This window comes from Loxodonta africana, chromosome 21, assembly GCF_030014295.1.
Source record: "Loxodonta africana isolate mLoxAfr1 chromosome 21, mLoxAfr1.hap2, whole genome shotgun sequence".
NCBI lineage: Eukaryota > Metazoa > Chordata > Mammalia > Proboscidea > Elephantidae > Loxodonta > Loxodonta africana.
This window is the reverse complement of record NC_087362.1, coordinates 60,309,658-60,322,891: the sequence shown is the minus strand read 5'-3', so window position 1 is coordinate 60,322,891 and position 13,234 is coordinate 60,309,658. Positions and strand designations below refer to the sequence as shown.

The 13,234-nt window shown below is 41.4% G+C and overlaps 2 protein-coding genes across 6 annotated transcripts in view; one reads left to right on the top strand and one right to left on the bottom strand.

Moving 5' to 3' along the window:
• Positions 1-7,861, top strand: part of OGFOD1 (2-oxoglutarate and iron dependent oxygenase domain containing 1) — a 23,054-nt gene extending 15,193 nt beyond the window's left edge. The window contains exons 6-13 of one of the 2 annotated variants that reach the window (XM_003416306.4): positions 189-280; positions 518-646; positions 841-954; positions 2,617-2,696; positions 2,917-3,230; positions 6,467-6,589; positions 7,137-7,195; positions 7,700-7,861. In XM_003416306.4, coding sequence (XP_003416354.1) covers positions 189-280; positions 518-646; positions 841-954; positions 2,617-2,696; positions 2,917-3,230; positions 6,467-6,589; positions 7,137-7,195; positions 7,700-7,861 — 1,073 coding nt within the window. Of the gene's footprint in view, positions 1-188; positions 281-517; positions 647-840; positions 955-2,616; positions 2,697-2,868; positions 3,231-6,466; positions 6,590-7,136; positions 7,196-7,699 lie in introns of both variants that reach the window. The other variant, XM_010596078.3, reaches the window with a different exon arrangement.
• The window catches only part of BBS2 (Bardet-Biedl syndrome 2), a 32,797-nt gene continuing 24,922 nt past the window's right edge, over positions 5,360-13,234 (bottom strand). For all 4 annotated transcript variants that reach the window (XM_064274006.1, XM_064274007.1, XM_064274008.1 and 1 more), the window contains one exon: positions 5,360-13,234. In XM_064274006.1, the coding sequence (XP_064130076.1) occupies positions 13,128-13,234 (107 nt within the window). In that variant the 3' untranslated portion in view covers positions 5,360-13,127.

Sequence of the window (13,234 nt, the reverse complement as noted above, 5' to 3'; positions counted from 1 at the left end):
TAAGAACAGATGTCACTAGCAGAACTAGGAAGTAGGAGTGAACCAGATGGAAGAGGGTGGTACTTCAGGATCTGAAGGGAACATCTAGATACCTCAGGAATTTGAGAATTGCAAGAGGGAAATGAGGTGACCTGGAAGCAGTTGATGATAACCAACCACATTCATGTATGCGTTCTCTCCTGGTGCAGAGCACTTTCAGCCGAAGCAGATTGTCAAGTCTCTTATCCCTTCGTGGAACACACTGGTTTTCTTTGAAGTGTCTCCAGTATCCTTTCACCAGGTAAAGATTGTCAGCCACAAAAATACAGAGTACTAAGGATCATGGTTTTTAAAGTCACCCATTATCTAAATGGCCCTGGTTGGGTTATTATCTAAATGTGATAGTTTCCAGCCAGACTTGTTACTGGACCAGGTTGTTTTCATACCTGGCATGAAGGATTCTGAAGTTAATGTGCCTTCTCTGGTAATTGCCATCCTTATTCCTTGTGTTGATGTGCTCCTGGTCTTGTTCTTCTAGGTGTCTGAAGTCTTGTCGGAAGAAAAATTGCGTTTGTCTATAAGTGGCTGGTTTCATGGCCCTTCATTGGCCAGGCCTCCCAGCTACTGTGAACCCCTCATACCCCGGAGCCCTCACATCCCTCAAGATGTAAGGATAAATTCCTGTTGTTGCAGGGGATTCTTTTTTAAGAGCTGTAGCATATCATTTGTTTATCTGACTTTAAAAGTAGCTATTCCTGATAATGGAACCAGACTTTGAGCTTGCCCTAGTATGAAATGATGTAAGAACAAAGGCTGTAGGGATTACTAACTCACCTTTTGCATCTGCCGCTTCTTTGTAAGCATGAAATTTTGTATGAATGGATAAACCCTACTTATCTGGACATGGATTACCAAATTCAGATTCAAGAAGAGTTTGAAGAAAGATCGGAAATTCTCCTAAAGGAGTTTCTTAAGGTAGGCCGGAACACCACCTTCTGTCTGTGTCTCTTGTTGGACACGCAGTCTTGTTCCTAGGTGGCTGAATAGACATTGCTAAGAGAGATTTGGCTTCTATTTTTTGTTTTGTTCCTGATTGGAATGTTTATGTAGTTCTCTTCTTCAGGTAAATTAGAGAAATAACGATAGTAGCTAACCTTGGTATCAGTTGTATGCTTAGTGGGTTAAGAGTCCCTTGGGTATTCCCCAGTTCTCTAGAATCTTAATGATTAACACACACATAATCACACTCGACGGCACTGGGTTTTAATCACACACAGGCTTCCACACTAAGAGGGAGCTCTGGTTAGTGGGTGGTGGTGGTGGTGGTGGTGTGTGACATCAAGTTGATTCCGACTCATAGCAGCCCTGTACGACAGAGTAGAATTGCTCCACAGGTTTCCTAAGCTGTAATCTTTACAGGAGCAGATTGCCAGGTCTTTTCTCCCACAGAGCCGCTGGTGGGTTTAAACTGCCAGTCTTTCTGTCAGTGGTTGAGCACTTAACCTGTGCACCACCAGGGCTCCTTTCTGAATAGTTACCACTCTGTTTATTTGATGACTGTAGCGCTTATTACTTTTAATAATAGATTACTGTTTGATCAATGTCTATAACTGAACGTTTGACAATGATGAGGCAGCATGTTATAGTGGAAAGAGAATTAGGTCAGAGAGCAGAAGACATGTATTGATGTCCTAGCTCTGGTTGTACTAACCCGAGAAAATCAATAAATCTGTCTTAGCTTCTACTTCTTCATAAGTTAAACAAGGATAATACCTGCCGAGCATGTCTTGAAGAGTTGTAAGGACCAAATGAGATAATGGGTGCTGGTATGGTGCTTCACAGTTGACCCTGGATCCCCTGGAATCCTGGTCCCGAGAGTAATTCCTCCATACTGTCTCAATAATTTGCTGCTGCCAGCATATTAAAGAATTTGAGAAGTATTACAGTAAACAAACTTGTTTAACCCTATTTAATTCAGCTGCCGTAAACCATGCTGCAGATCCTCTTTCTCGTATTTACAGCTGACAGGACTAATGTTTGCAGCATACTCCCTGGAAAAACTCTGCCTTAAATAAATGTAAAGCCTCATGTGGAGAATATTTCAGTAGATGAACCAGCTTCTTGTGCCCTACTTGACTTTTTAAAGGGAGAATGCTGATTAAATGAAGGAATGAGCTGAGGCCTATGTAAGAATATTATTATCCAGAGATTTTCAGTGTAATAGCACCGACCATGTTGTTGTTAGGTGTCGTCAAGTCAGTTCAGACTCATAGCCGCTCTATAATGCGGTTTAATTTTTTTCCTCACATCTTGTGAGGTAGAGTATATCTTATGATCTTCATTTTATAAATGGAGGGACTTGAGAGATCTAGGAAGTTGCATAAGAAATACAACTACTTAAGGGAATGGCTCAAATTAGAACTTGGGTCTTTTGGCTCAAGCATGCTGACGATTTGTCCAGTGTTGCCTGGGCTTCATCATATCAGGAGGAGGGGATCCTGTGTGTAAGGGGTGAGAGTCAACGGGACCTTTTAGGAACCAGCCAGATGGATGTCCTGCAGGGGTGCTACCTCTGCAAAACCAGTGTGGGATCATAGGAAAAGTGGCCAACCGCTTCTTCCTTTGCTCACTTGCCAGCCTGAGAAATTTGCAAACGTCTGTGCAGCTTTGGAGAAAGGAGACGTGGAATGGAGCAGCCGAGGTCCTCCTAACAAAAGGTAGAGCCCATCATTCAAGACATTTGCCATAATGCTGTTTTATTGCCAAGGACAACCAGTTGCAGGCCCTAACAAAATCTCACTCTTGTAACAACTTGCACCTTATTAAGCTATGCCAAAATTGAGGGGAGAGAGGTACCAAGCTAATGCTCAGCTTTTGCTTCTTGAGTAGTTTGACGTCTGTGGCTTTGACGAACAGCTCGACATTGCTGCTCTTTAGGTGTTATGAGAAAGCTGAGGAGAGTAAGCTTCCTGGTGTGCTGAAAGACTGCATGGACTTACTCCACTCCGAAGCGCTCTTCTTGCTGCTGTCCAACTTCACAGGACTGAAGCTTCACTTCTTGGCCCCTTCAGAAGAAGATGAGATTGAGGACGGAAAAGAGGGAGAAGCAGCATCTGCTGCTGAGAGCACTGAAGAAGGGACCAGCCATAGCTCCTCAGAGCTAGAGAATAATCAGGCCACTAGCAGCACCACCAGCCAACAGAGCGATGGCGAGACAGACTCAGAGCCGGAAGGAAACGAAGCAAAGAAAGGTAAGTTGTTATGATTTGTCCTTACTGTCATTAAGCAGTCAACATTTAATCATTCATTCACTCAAGAAATATTTCTTGAGCATCAACTATATGCGAAGCCCTTTTACAGGAGCCAGAGAACAAAACAGAGAAGATCTCATTTCTTTCTGGCTACATTCTAGGAGAGGCCTGAGATTAAACACATACATAAACAACAGAAAAATGTCAAATGGTGATAAGTGCTATGCAGAAAATGTTAATAGGGTCATATGCTAAGGGATGGAGCCCTGGTGGCGTAGTGTTCAGGAGCTTGGCTACTAACCAAAAGGTCAGCAGCTCAAATCCACCAGCCGCTCCTTGGAAACCCTATGGGGCAGTTTTGCTCTGTCCTATAGGGTCACTGTGAGTCAGAATCAACTCAACAGCACCTAACAAGAACAATGCGGAGGGATGACTGAGTGGCCTCTTGGGTGAATGGGGGATCTGGAAAAGCCTCTCTGAGACGATGTCATTTAAGCTCAGGTCTGAGTGGACAAGAAGGATCTGTGGGAAGAGCAGTCTAGGCAGGAGGAACAGCTGGTACCTTTATTAGGCTAAGAATTGTATAAATTCTGGGAAGGAATGTGACTTTCCTTGCCAAAAATTAATCAAAAATCTAAGAACATAAAGGAGAGGCACATTAGTGGCTCATTTCTGCTAAGGACCAATTGCAGCCTAAGAAACCCTTGCTTGAATTTGGACAAATTGGTAGAAGGAAATTATTAACAGTAGAGGAAGTTTAATCATCTACAAACAAGATGGAAAAGAGGCTAGAGGAAATTTGAGAAGTAACAAATGTTTGGTATCATTAACCGAGCAACAGCCAGTTCAGCTTAGATGTTTCAGCACTTACTAAGTCAGATTGGAAACTCTGCTAGCCGGCTCCCCTCGGCAGTGTTACCGTCCTCTGCTCCCACTCTTTAGTTTCTTGAGAAGAACCCTGTGCAGTTAGGAGAGCAAAGACAAGGGGTGGATACCTATGGAAACAAATTCAACAGTGGAGGTGCTAACTGCCAGCAGTACAGCTCATTTTCTGTGGCCTCTAGTCATGTCAGTCACCACAGATATTTAGATAAACAACCTCCAGGTGGCTTTTTCTGTGCTGTTCAATACACAGGACAGTCTTTCTTTGAAGGATTAGCTTTTCTTGATATTTGACACTAGTATCTGTACCTACGGAGCCCTGGTGGTGTAGTGGTTGAAGAGCTTGGCTGCCAGCCAAAAAGTCAGCAGTTCGAATCTACCAGCCACTCCTTGGAAACCCTATTTGGCAGTTCTGTGTCCTATAGGGTTGCTATGAGTCGGAACTGACTCAGTGGCAACAGGTTTGGTTTTGGGGTTATTCTTTTGTTGTTTTGTTTTTATGGGAACCTGCAACTTGGAAGAAAATCTATGTAGGCAACCAAAAGAATGTTTATTACTGAGCACCAACTACATATGTAAGACCTTTAGTTAAGCAGAAGGAACCCTGGTGGTGGTACAGTGGTTAAGAGCTCAGGCTGCTAGCCAAAAGGTCAGCAGTTCAAATCCACCAGCCACTCCTTGGAAACCCTATGGGACAGTTCTACTCTGTCCTATAGGGTTGCTATGAGTCAAAATCAACTTGACAGCAACGGATTTGGTTTTTTGGTTTGGTCAGTTAAGTGGAGTGGGGATATAAAGGTGAATGAGAAAAGCTACCGTTTACAGAATTTGCCATCTTGAAGCAAAGCTATAAAGTCATTGAGATATATATAAACCAAACCCATTTTCGTGGATTCCGACTCATAGTGACCCTATAGGACAGAGTAGAACTGCCCCATAGGGTTTCCAAGGAGCATCTGGTGGATTCGAATTGCTGACCTTTTGGTTAGCAGCCATTGCTCTTAACCACTGTGCCACCAGGGTTTCTGAGATACATAAAGGCAGTGTTAAGGCAGTGTTAAATGTTGCATAGCCGGGGCACATCTTGTGAGAGAACCAGAACTGTGTCAGGACTGATCTTTTTAAGGTATTTTTTAAAAAATATTATAAAAACACATCCATTTTAGAATGCTTGGAAAGCAAGTAAGTAGAAAAAGGAAAATAATAATTACCTACAGATAGCCACTGTTGATATCTTGGAATATATTTTTCTAAAAAAAAAAAAAAAATGTATACATGTATACAAATAAAAATAAACAATAGGTTTGCACAACCCCCTTGGATAGAAAACCCTTGTCTCCCCCATCCAAAGCTGCATTACCTATATATGCTTTCTAAATTGCATTTCTACAGGCTTTCATTAGGAGAATGTATTTCACAGCTAAAAGTTTTGAAAACCACCCTTCTGGTGTAATTTTTAATTATTGCAAAGTATTTCATCAAATTGCCTTCACCAGTCCCACGTTGGGCATTTAGATTGTGTTCAGTTCTTCACTATCATAATATACAGCAGTGTATCCATTATTTTTTCAGAGTAGCCACGTCAAAGACTGCACAAAGTGTTAAGGCACTCACTAAAGTTCCCTCTTAAAAACCTGTATCAGTTTGTACCCCCACCAGTACTGTACATGATGTTTTCCGACTTCCTTAGAAAACTATTGTTTCCTTTTTCAATTTTGCGTATTCTGTAGGTGAAAATGGCATATGCCTGCCTTTGATTAATGATGCATGATTGTACTTCTTCCCAGTATTTATTGGCTATTTAATTTTCTTTCATGAATAGCCTATCAAGACCTCAGCCTATTTGTTCCTTTGGGATGTTCGTCCTTTTCTTGCTGTTACATATAGGAATATAACTGTCTTACATGGTGTAATAGTTTGCTTCTTAATTTTGTTCAGTATGTTTTAAATTTTATAAAATGTTTTAGTAATAAGATCTATCTTTGCCTTTCATAGTTTCTGCTTTTTGTGGTGACAATGCTTAGAAATCTCTTCCCCACTCCAAGATTACATAAAACTCAGGTTTTAACTTTTTTTTGTAACAAAATCTCTACTCAATCTGAAATTTATTTCAGTGTAAAGAGTGAAATAGAAATTCAACTTTTTCCCCCCAAATAGCCAGCCCTAGTAATTTCTGAGTCATTTACAAAACTGAATTAATGTATCAGCAGGTCACCTGAAGGGTGGGGGAAGGGTCTTCCTTGAGTGCTGTGCCATCCTGGTTATCATCCCACTGCAATCTAGCAGTTGTAGCAAGGTTAATTTTTTACTGTCAGCTAATTTTTCTGGTCCCATCTTCTGTTATGTTTTCTTAGAATCGAGCATTCCCACATGCCACGGGGAACTGAGGCGTTGGAAGACCGGTCACTACACTCTAATCCATGACAACAGCAAGCCTGAATTTGCCCTGGACTTACTTCTCTACTGTGGCTGTGAAGGTGAGAGGGAGAAAGAAAGGCAATGAAGTATTTCCTTTGGAGGGACAGTTTCTCCCGAGTGTCTCCATCTGAACCAAGTAATTTGCTTGGCAGAGATCTCAGAACTCAGGCTCTCAAAGATGGAAGGGATCTTGGAGTCATGAATTTTAGTCTCCCAACTCAGAGTGTGATTTATGTCTGTGACTAGAGTGTATGGAGACGGACTATACCATAACTCTCCTTTAAGTACGCCCCATATCTATAGCTTCTACATAGTTGTTCTTTTGAATATATTTTACATGTAATTCTCCTTTCTTTTCAGTTTTTATTTAATGTTGATTGAAATAAGCCCAAACTCCAGTTTAGTTGTCTCAGAAAATTAGACCTCTAAGGGAAAGGAAATCCATGGTAAGCCAGATAGTAAATTCAGGTTCACAAGTCATAGAGTTGGTCACTACCAAACCCCCAGACCTCCCCATTTTCAGCAGCATGGGAACAGTGATTCAGGCGGGTGATATAAGTCTTGCCATGAGAGCGTTCTGATTGCCATTTGTTTTCCCCTTGTAAGGCTGGGAACCAGGGTATGGTGGCTTCACTTCCTACATTGCCAAAGGTGAAGATGAAGAGGTAAGTAGCTTCTGGTAGCCAACTACCCTTAGTTCTTGAGGACACTTTCATTCTTCACAGATCCTCCTGCCAGGATCTTTGGCAGATAATTCCATGTTGGTCTGCCTGGCACTGGCTTAATTTCTAGCGGAAAATACTCAGCACGGAATAGAGACACAAAAGGAGAGTAAATCAGTAAGCATTCGTTCTGCCTTCTCAGGTCCTACTGAGGATTCCCAAATAAATTAGGAGCCACAGCATGCATTTCTCCCAGGAGTCTTTTAATTGAGCAAGAAATAAATGCATTAGGTAAATCTTCCTGGGTGTGTGCTGGATTGGGGCTTGTTGGAAACATGTCTTAACAGCCAGAGCAAACCTCTCCCCTAGTAAAGGACCTTTCACAGGATTCCCCACTCGCAGTCTAAGTACTTGACGGGGAGACCATCTGTGCGGTAGTGAATTGTTGAAGAAAACAGTGCCAATCAGCTCTGTGTTCTGATGTGTCATTGTATTTGCCTATTTCAGCTGCTAACAGTGAATCCGGAAAACAATTCTTTGGCACTGGTCTACAGAGATAGAGAGACTCTGAAGTTTGTCAAGTATATTAACCACCGAAGCTTAGAACAAAAGAAAACCTTCCCACACAGAACAGGTTTCTGGGATTTTTCATTCGTCTATTATGAATGACAGAGCTGGACAAAGCTGAACAAAGAAGTAACCCTTCACCAGTACTGGGAAGTCTTGGAAGCACTAGGCAGCAGTGTTCTTAAAACTGTTTTGGTTGTCATTTAGTAGGACTCATAAGGATTGTCCTCAGCCTAGAACTTGAGCTTGGAGCTAGGTACTTATCTCTTGATTAAAAAAAAAAAAAAGTTTTTTTGTTTTTGTTAACGTTCATTTCTTCATTTTCTATACTGACTTCTTCAGTAACTTCAGTGTTTTTTTTTTTTAATACTCACAATTGAGTATAAATGACAATTCTGCTGTTCCCAGTTACACTGGTTTATAAAGCTACAGAACCTTACATCCTGTTCTTGCTGGGCCTTAGAGTTCTGACATGATTTCAGTCATTACACTTCCTCCTCCCACGGCCTCTGGCTTTGTTCTATGGGGCCTCCCACAGCACAGGGGGGACTTGGATGATATGGATGGAATATCATCCCCTTGGAAAAGGTCTGACCTAAAAAACCCACATGGCCAAGAGACTTCTTGGAAGAGGCTGCTTATGCCAGGTTTAGTCGTTTCTGGGTGCCTGCTGCCTTGCCATCATGGGGTTGTGGCTGCTGTATATCTAAATGATCCCAGGCTCACGTGTGGCTTTCACTTTCCTGAATGTTGTAGGGTCAACTATAAAACTAGCTGCTGCTGCTTCTTTTTATGATGTGTTTTAAGAGACGAAATGCTAAAAACCCACATTGAAATGCCAAGAGACTATCCTAACTTTGTTAGATCTTTTTTTCCTGAGCTGTTCCAGGGGGTTATATAGTAACTACTTGTGAGTGAGTGTGGGTATAGGTGTCACTGCATCTTTAGTTGAAAGATGCTGCTCAGTGCAGAACAGATCTCATTCCATTCCAAGACTCTCTTCCATTTCCTTTCTCTTGCACATTTATTTCTAGGCATTGCAGGAGCTTTTAGTTGGGTTTTGCTGATTAATAGGAAAATCACTGGGCAGTTAAACTCCTTACCACCCTTCTCTTTTATCTCCTAAAACTTTGAGTACTGATTCTTTCCTAAAGTTTGCATTTAAACGAACAGAATGAGTTTCATTTTCAGCCTTTTAGATTGACAGTTTCCAAATTTTTTTGATCATGCACTCCATCAGTAAAAAGCGTTTTAGCATGTACCGCCCCCATGACATATGGGTATTTTACTTAGAAATTTTACACGTGTACTAAGAGTCCATGTTATAAAACAAATAATAAATTTTAAAGGATGAGATAAAAAGAAATACCCATAACTAGTTCTGATAGTGTCTTACCATACCCTAATGGATCACAAATTTGAATCACAAATTCTTGTGCAAGATGTGGAGGTCCAAATGAAGCAGCAGCCATTTTGTAGCTCACCCCCTTGACTTGAGGCAGGAGCTGGGTCTGCAGCTTGATCTCACCCTGGATCCTCCTTCAGCATCTCCAACTCAAGTCAGGTGTTGGGGTTTAGTTTTGTGATGAAGGGGCTCAGGTTCTATAAGACACCCACACCATCAAGGTCAGGGGCAACAAGAGCTGACACAGATTTCAGTATGTCTTCCTGGGCTCCAGCTCTGGGTTCCAGCTTGTTCTTATTCTCCAAACTTTAAATCTCTCTTCTCTTCCTGACTCCCTGTGCTGTGTGCTTCACACTCCATCATCAGACATGGAAACGCAGCTTTTCAGAGACCTGCTTGACCTGCTCCCCAAGGACCTAAGGTCACATCCCCACAGTACATCCCTTTATAGGTTAATCATGATGGAAATTAAGATTTTCAGAGTCATTTTGTGAGCGTATTTCTTTTACATAGGAAGAAAAAAGAACCCTATAAATAATCTAATATCAGTTGCTAATTTTAGAGATGTGGAAAATGAAACCTGGAAAAGGAAAATGCTCTTAGGTTTTGACTCTGTTTTTTTCACTGCTCAAAGACTGCCTCTCAAACTCCACTGAACGGCCAAAGATACGTTTGTCCCTAGAAAACTAAAGAAAAAAAAAAAAAAATCAAAGCTTGGGCAACCTCTCCCAGACCACTGTTGCTGTAGCCAGAAATGTTCTGGCCGCAGTATCTTCCACACCACCGTATACTTACCACTATTAAAACTCAGGAAACGCAAACCTGCTAAAACGGTTCTTGACAAAGAAGATGTACTGCAGTTATGCCAGAGGCGGGCTCTCCAGCCATCATGGAACTGAACAGGCCTATAAAAACATTCCTTCTCTGATGCAAAGGCAGTCCGCAGACAATTCTGCAAATTACCTGGTAACTGTCCACGTCGTATCATTTTAGGAAAGCAGAGTTCTGCACCACACAAATTAGAAGGATGACTCAGGAGCTAGAGCCTAGTGTGGGCAGAGGCCAGATGGGAAAGAGGCACAACGCAAAACGGCAGGCTGCCAAGGGTGTGTTACTGTAGTTTCAACATGAAATAATTTAATTCTGTGATCACAGAAATCAGAATTTGCAGATTTTAATTGCTTCTCATAAAATTTGACACATTAATACCAGTGTTGAAAATCATTCTTGGATTACATATATAGTTGTCAAATTCTTAGCTCTTTGATTTCTGGAGCTACTACCAAGCTTACTGAGGAAGGACAACCCCAGGGAGAACAGCAAACACTGCTCTATGTTTTCTGTGCTCAAGACTTTGGCTGGGCACTGCTGGAGGATAATGCTGGGCACTGCTGGAGGATAACACTGATGCAGCCCCTGTTCTCACCTAATACAGGATTAAGATTTACATAGACAAATACAGGTCAGAATATAGTAAGGGTTAGGAATGAATAGACATGGCCAAGGAAAGAAAGGTCTCCTGAGGAGGCAGACATGGTGGGAAATAAAAAAAAAACGTTTTTTCCAAAATAGCAACTACCTGAATTTTTCAAGGCGGAGTGACTTTTAAGGGCACAGTCTCAAAATGACTAAAACCTGTTCTCCTGGATATCAGAATCCTCACAATCATCTTTTAAATGAAGGCTGAGTGTTCACTTAGACACAATAAAATTCAGCAGAGACAGAGCTTAGTTGTAGCTTCTAGAAGGCACTCAGATTCCATCAGCATAGAAAAATATGGCAACAAAGTAGAGAAGTTAACTGGTAAACTCATTTCTCAGTGCATGAAGGTTTTCTCATTGCTAGCTGAATATGGTGACCTATTTTCTCTAATTAGTAACTGAGGAAGGAGGGGCGGCAGGGAAGGTAGTTGAAGGTTTTGTGAACGGTTTCTTCTCATCCAGGCTACTTACTTGGGAACAACCTAGAGTAGCAGAAAGGGCCATGACTACTTGGTTTCCAACCTCCGTGCCACCACTTCCCCAGGGGGGACCTTGCACAAGATACTTTGCTGCTGACCTCAGAGGCATCATCTATGAAACAGATACTAATACAAAGACGGTCAAAATAATGTGGAAGCAAGCTATTTTTAACTTACAAATCAGAACAATTTAAAGGTATCTTGCTTCAGGTTAACATTTTCAAGTCTTCCCATAAATATTTTTAGGGCTAAGAAAGAAGTTTTGGCTAAAGACCAACAAGAATGACCTTTGATGAGATTCTTAGGGTCCCTAAAAATGAATGGTGTCATACATTTTAAAACTAGCAGCAACTGGAGATTTTAACTTCAAAAAGTATAGTGTAGACTGGTTAAAACAGAAGACTTAACAGTAGGAGTCAAGCCCTGCCAGTAACTGTGACCCTGCCGAGTAGTTAATCTCTACACCTCAGTTTCTTCATCTTGGAAGCAGACATGATACTTTACAACTTTGGACATCACAAAAAATAATACAGTAAATATGGATGCCTTTTGGGCTTACAGATTGAAAATGTATAACAAAGATATTATAGTGCATATTCTCATAAAAAATTGAGAATCCATAAAGCTCATGTATCAGAAAAAGAAGACGGTAACCCTAACTGGCCAAATGAAGGGGCAAAGTCAGCCCTTCCGACTCCCCCCAACTGCTTACAAATGCTATTAAGATGTGGAAAGTGACTTAACGTCTTAGTCATTAAACCTGTCCTGAAATCTACCTTCAGGTGGTTTTAAGTCCTGGGGAAGGGACTGCTAGCTGCTGGCAAAAACACGAGCTCTCTCTTCCTGTTACGCACACAGCCGATTATATTTCTGGCTTCCCTTGCAGTGAGGGTGTGACCATGTTAAAAACCCATTGCAGCGGAGTCAATTCTGATTCACAGTGACCCTAAAGGACAGAGTAGAACTGCCCCATAGGGTTTACAAGGAGAAGCTGGCTGGTTGACTCAAGCAGCCAACCTTTTGGTTAGCAGCCATAGCTCTTAACCACTGTACCACCAGGGCTCTGTGGCCACGTTAGCCAATAGAACTTGAATGGATATGTGCTATTTCCAGACACAGCTTTTAAAAGATGTTTCCTCCTTGCTCTCTTTTCCTTTTCTTCTGGCTAGATGTAAATAGCCACAAAGCCCTATGACAGTCTTCTCAGATAAGGTTGTAAGTGCAAGAATTAAGCCCTAATGCCTGAAATGCAACTGTATGCAACGGCTGTGAAAATCCTTTCCCTTAGGCTGAGTAGAAATACAAGGTTCCAGGTGGAGAAGGACTGCCCTAGGAGAAGATGGAACTATATGATTAAAGGAGCCTGGGCCCTGTAACTATGAAGAAATCCTTACATAAACTAAATGACTCATGAATTCGGAGGTCTATTTGTTTTAGCAGCTAATATTACCCCAACTAATAAAAAAAAAAAAAAAAATAGATCACCCTAAACTATTTTTTGCTTTAAGGGATTAAAAAGAATGCAAACAAACTGATTATCCATGCTTCTTTCTCTACATTATACAAATGGTTTATACAACTAATTCTGATATGGTGGTGAATTTTATAATCAGTCAACACAAAGTTAGACACCTTTAAAGTTTAATGAAAAAGTAGATAATCTTACTTTCCAATGACAAATTCAATTACCACTTCAAGAATAAAAAGATGTATCTATACACTGACTTTACATACATCAAGAAAAACTGGACTTTAAAGCCCTGAAGTTTCCCAGGTCTTCACCCTCCTCCATACAGGCCCAGTACTCTTCAGTGGGCCTGCTGATTTTAAAAACAGAAAGTGAAGACATTGCTCAAATGCAATGCTTTGTCTTTCATTTGTACCACTCACCGACGTTTCATTCTCAGTATCCTCGGCTCACCAGGATGTGGTCCAAAGCAAACCAGCCCAAATTTTTAAGAAAAAATACTGTCCAGGAACTTCATTCCCTATCCTTTCCTCTCCTATGAAGACGCTGTCCCCACTCGCATTATTCTGAACAACGTGTTGATGTTGTTGCTTCGAATTGCATCCCGACAAGCAGTGATCACCTGGTTCTTTGGTTTTCCAA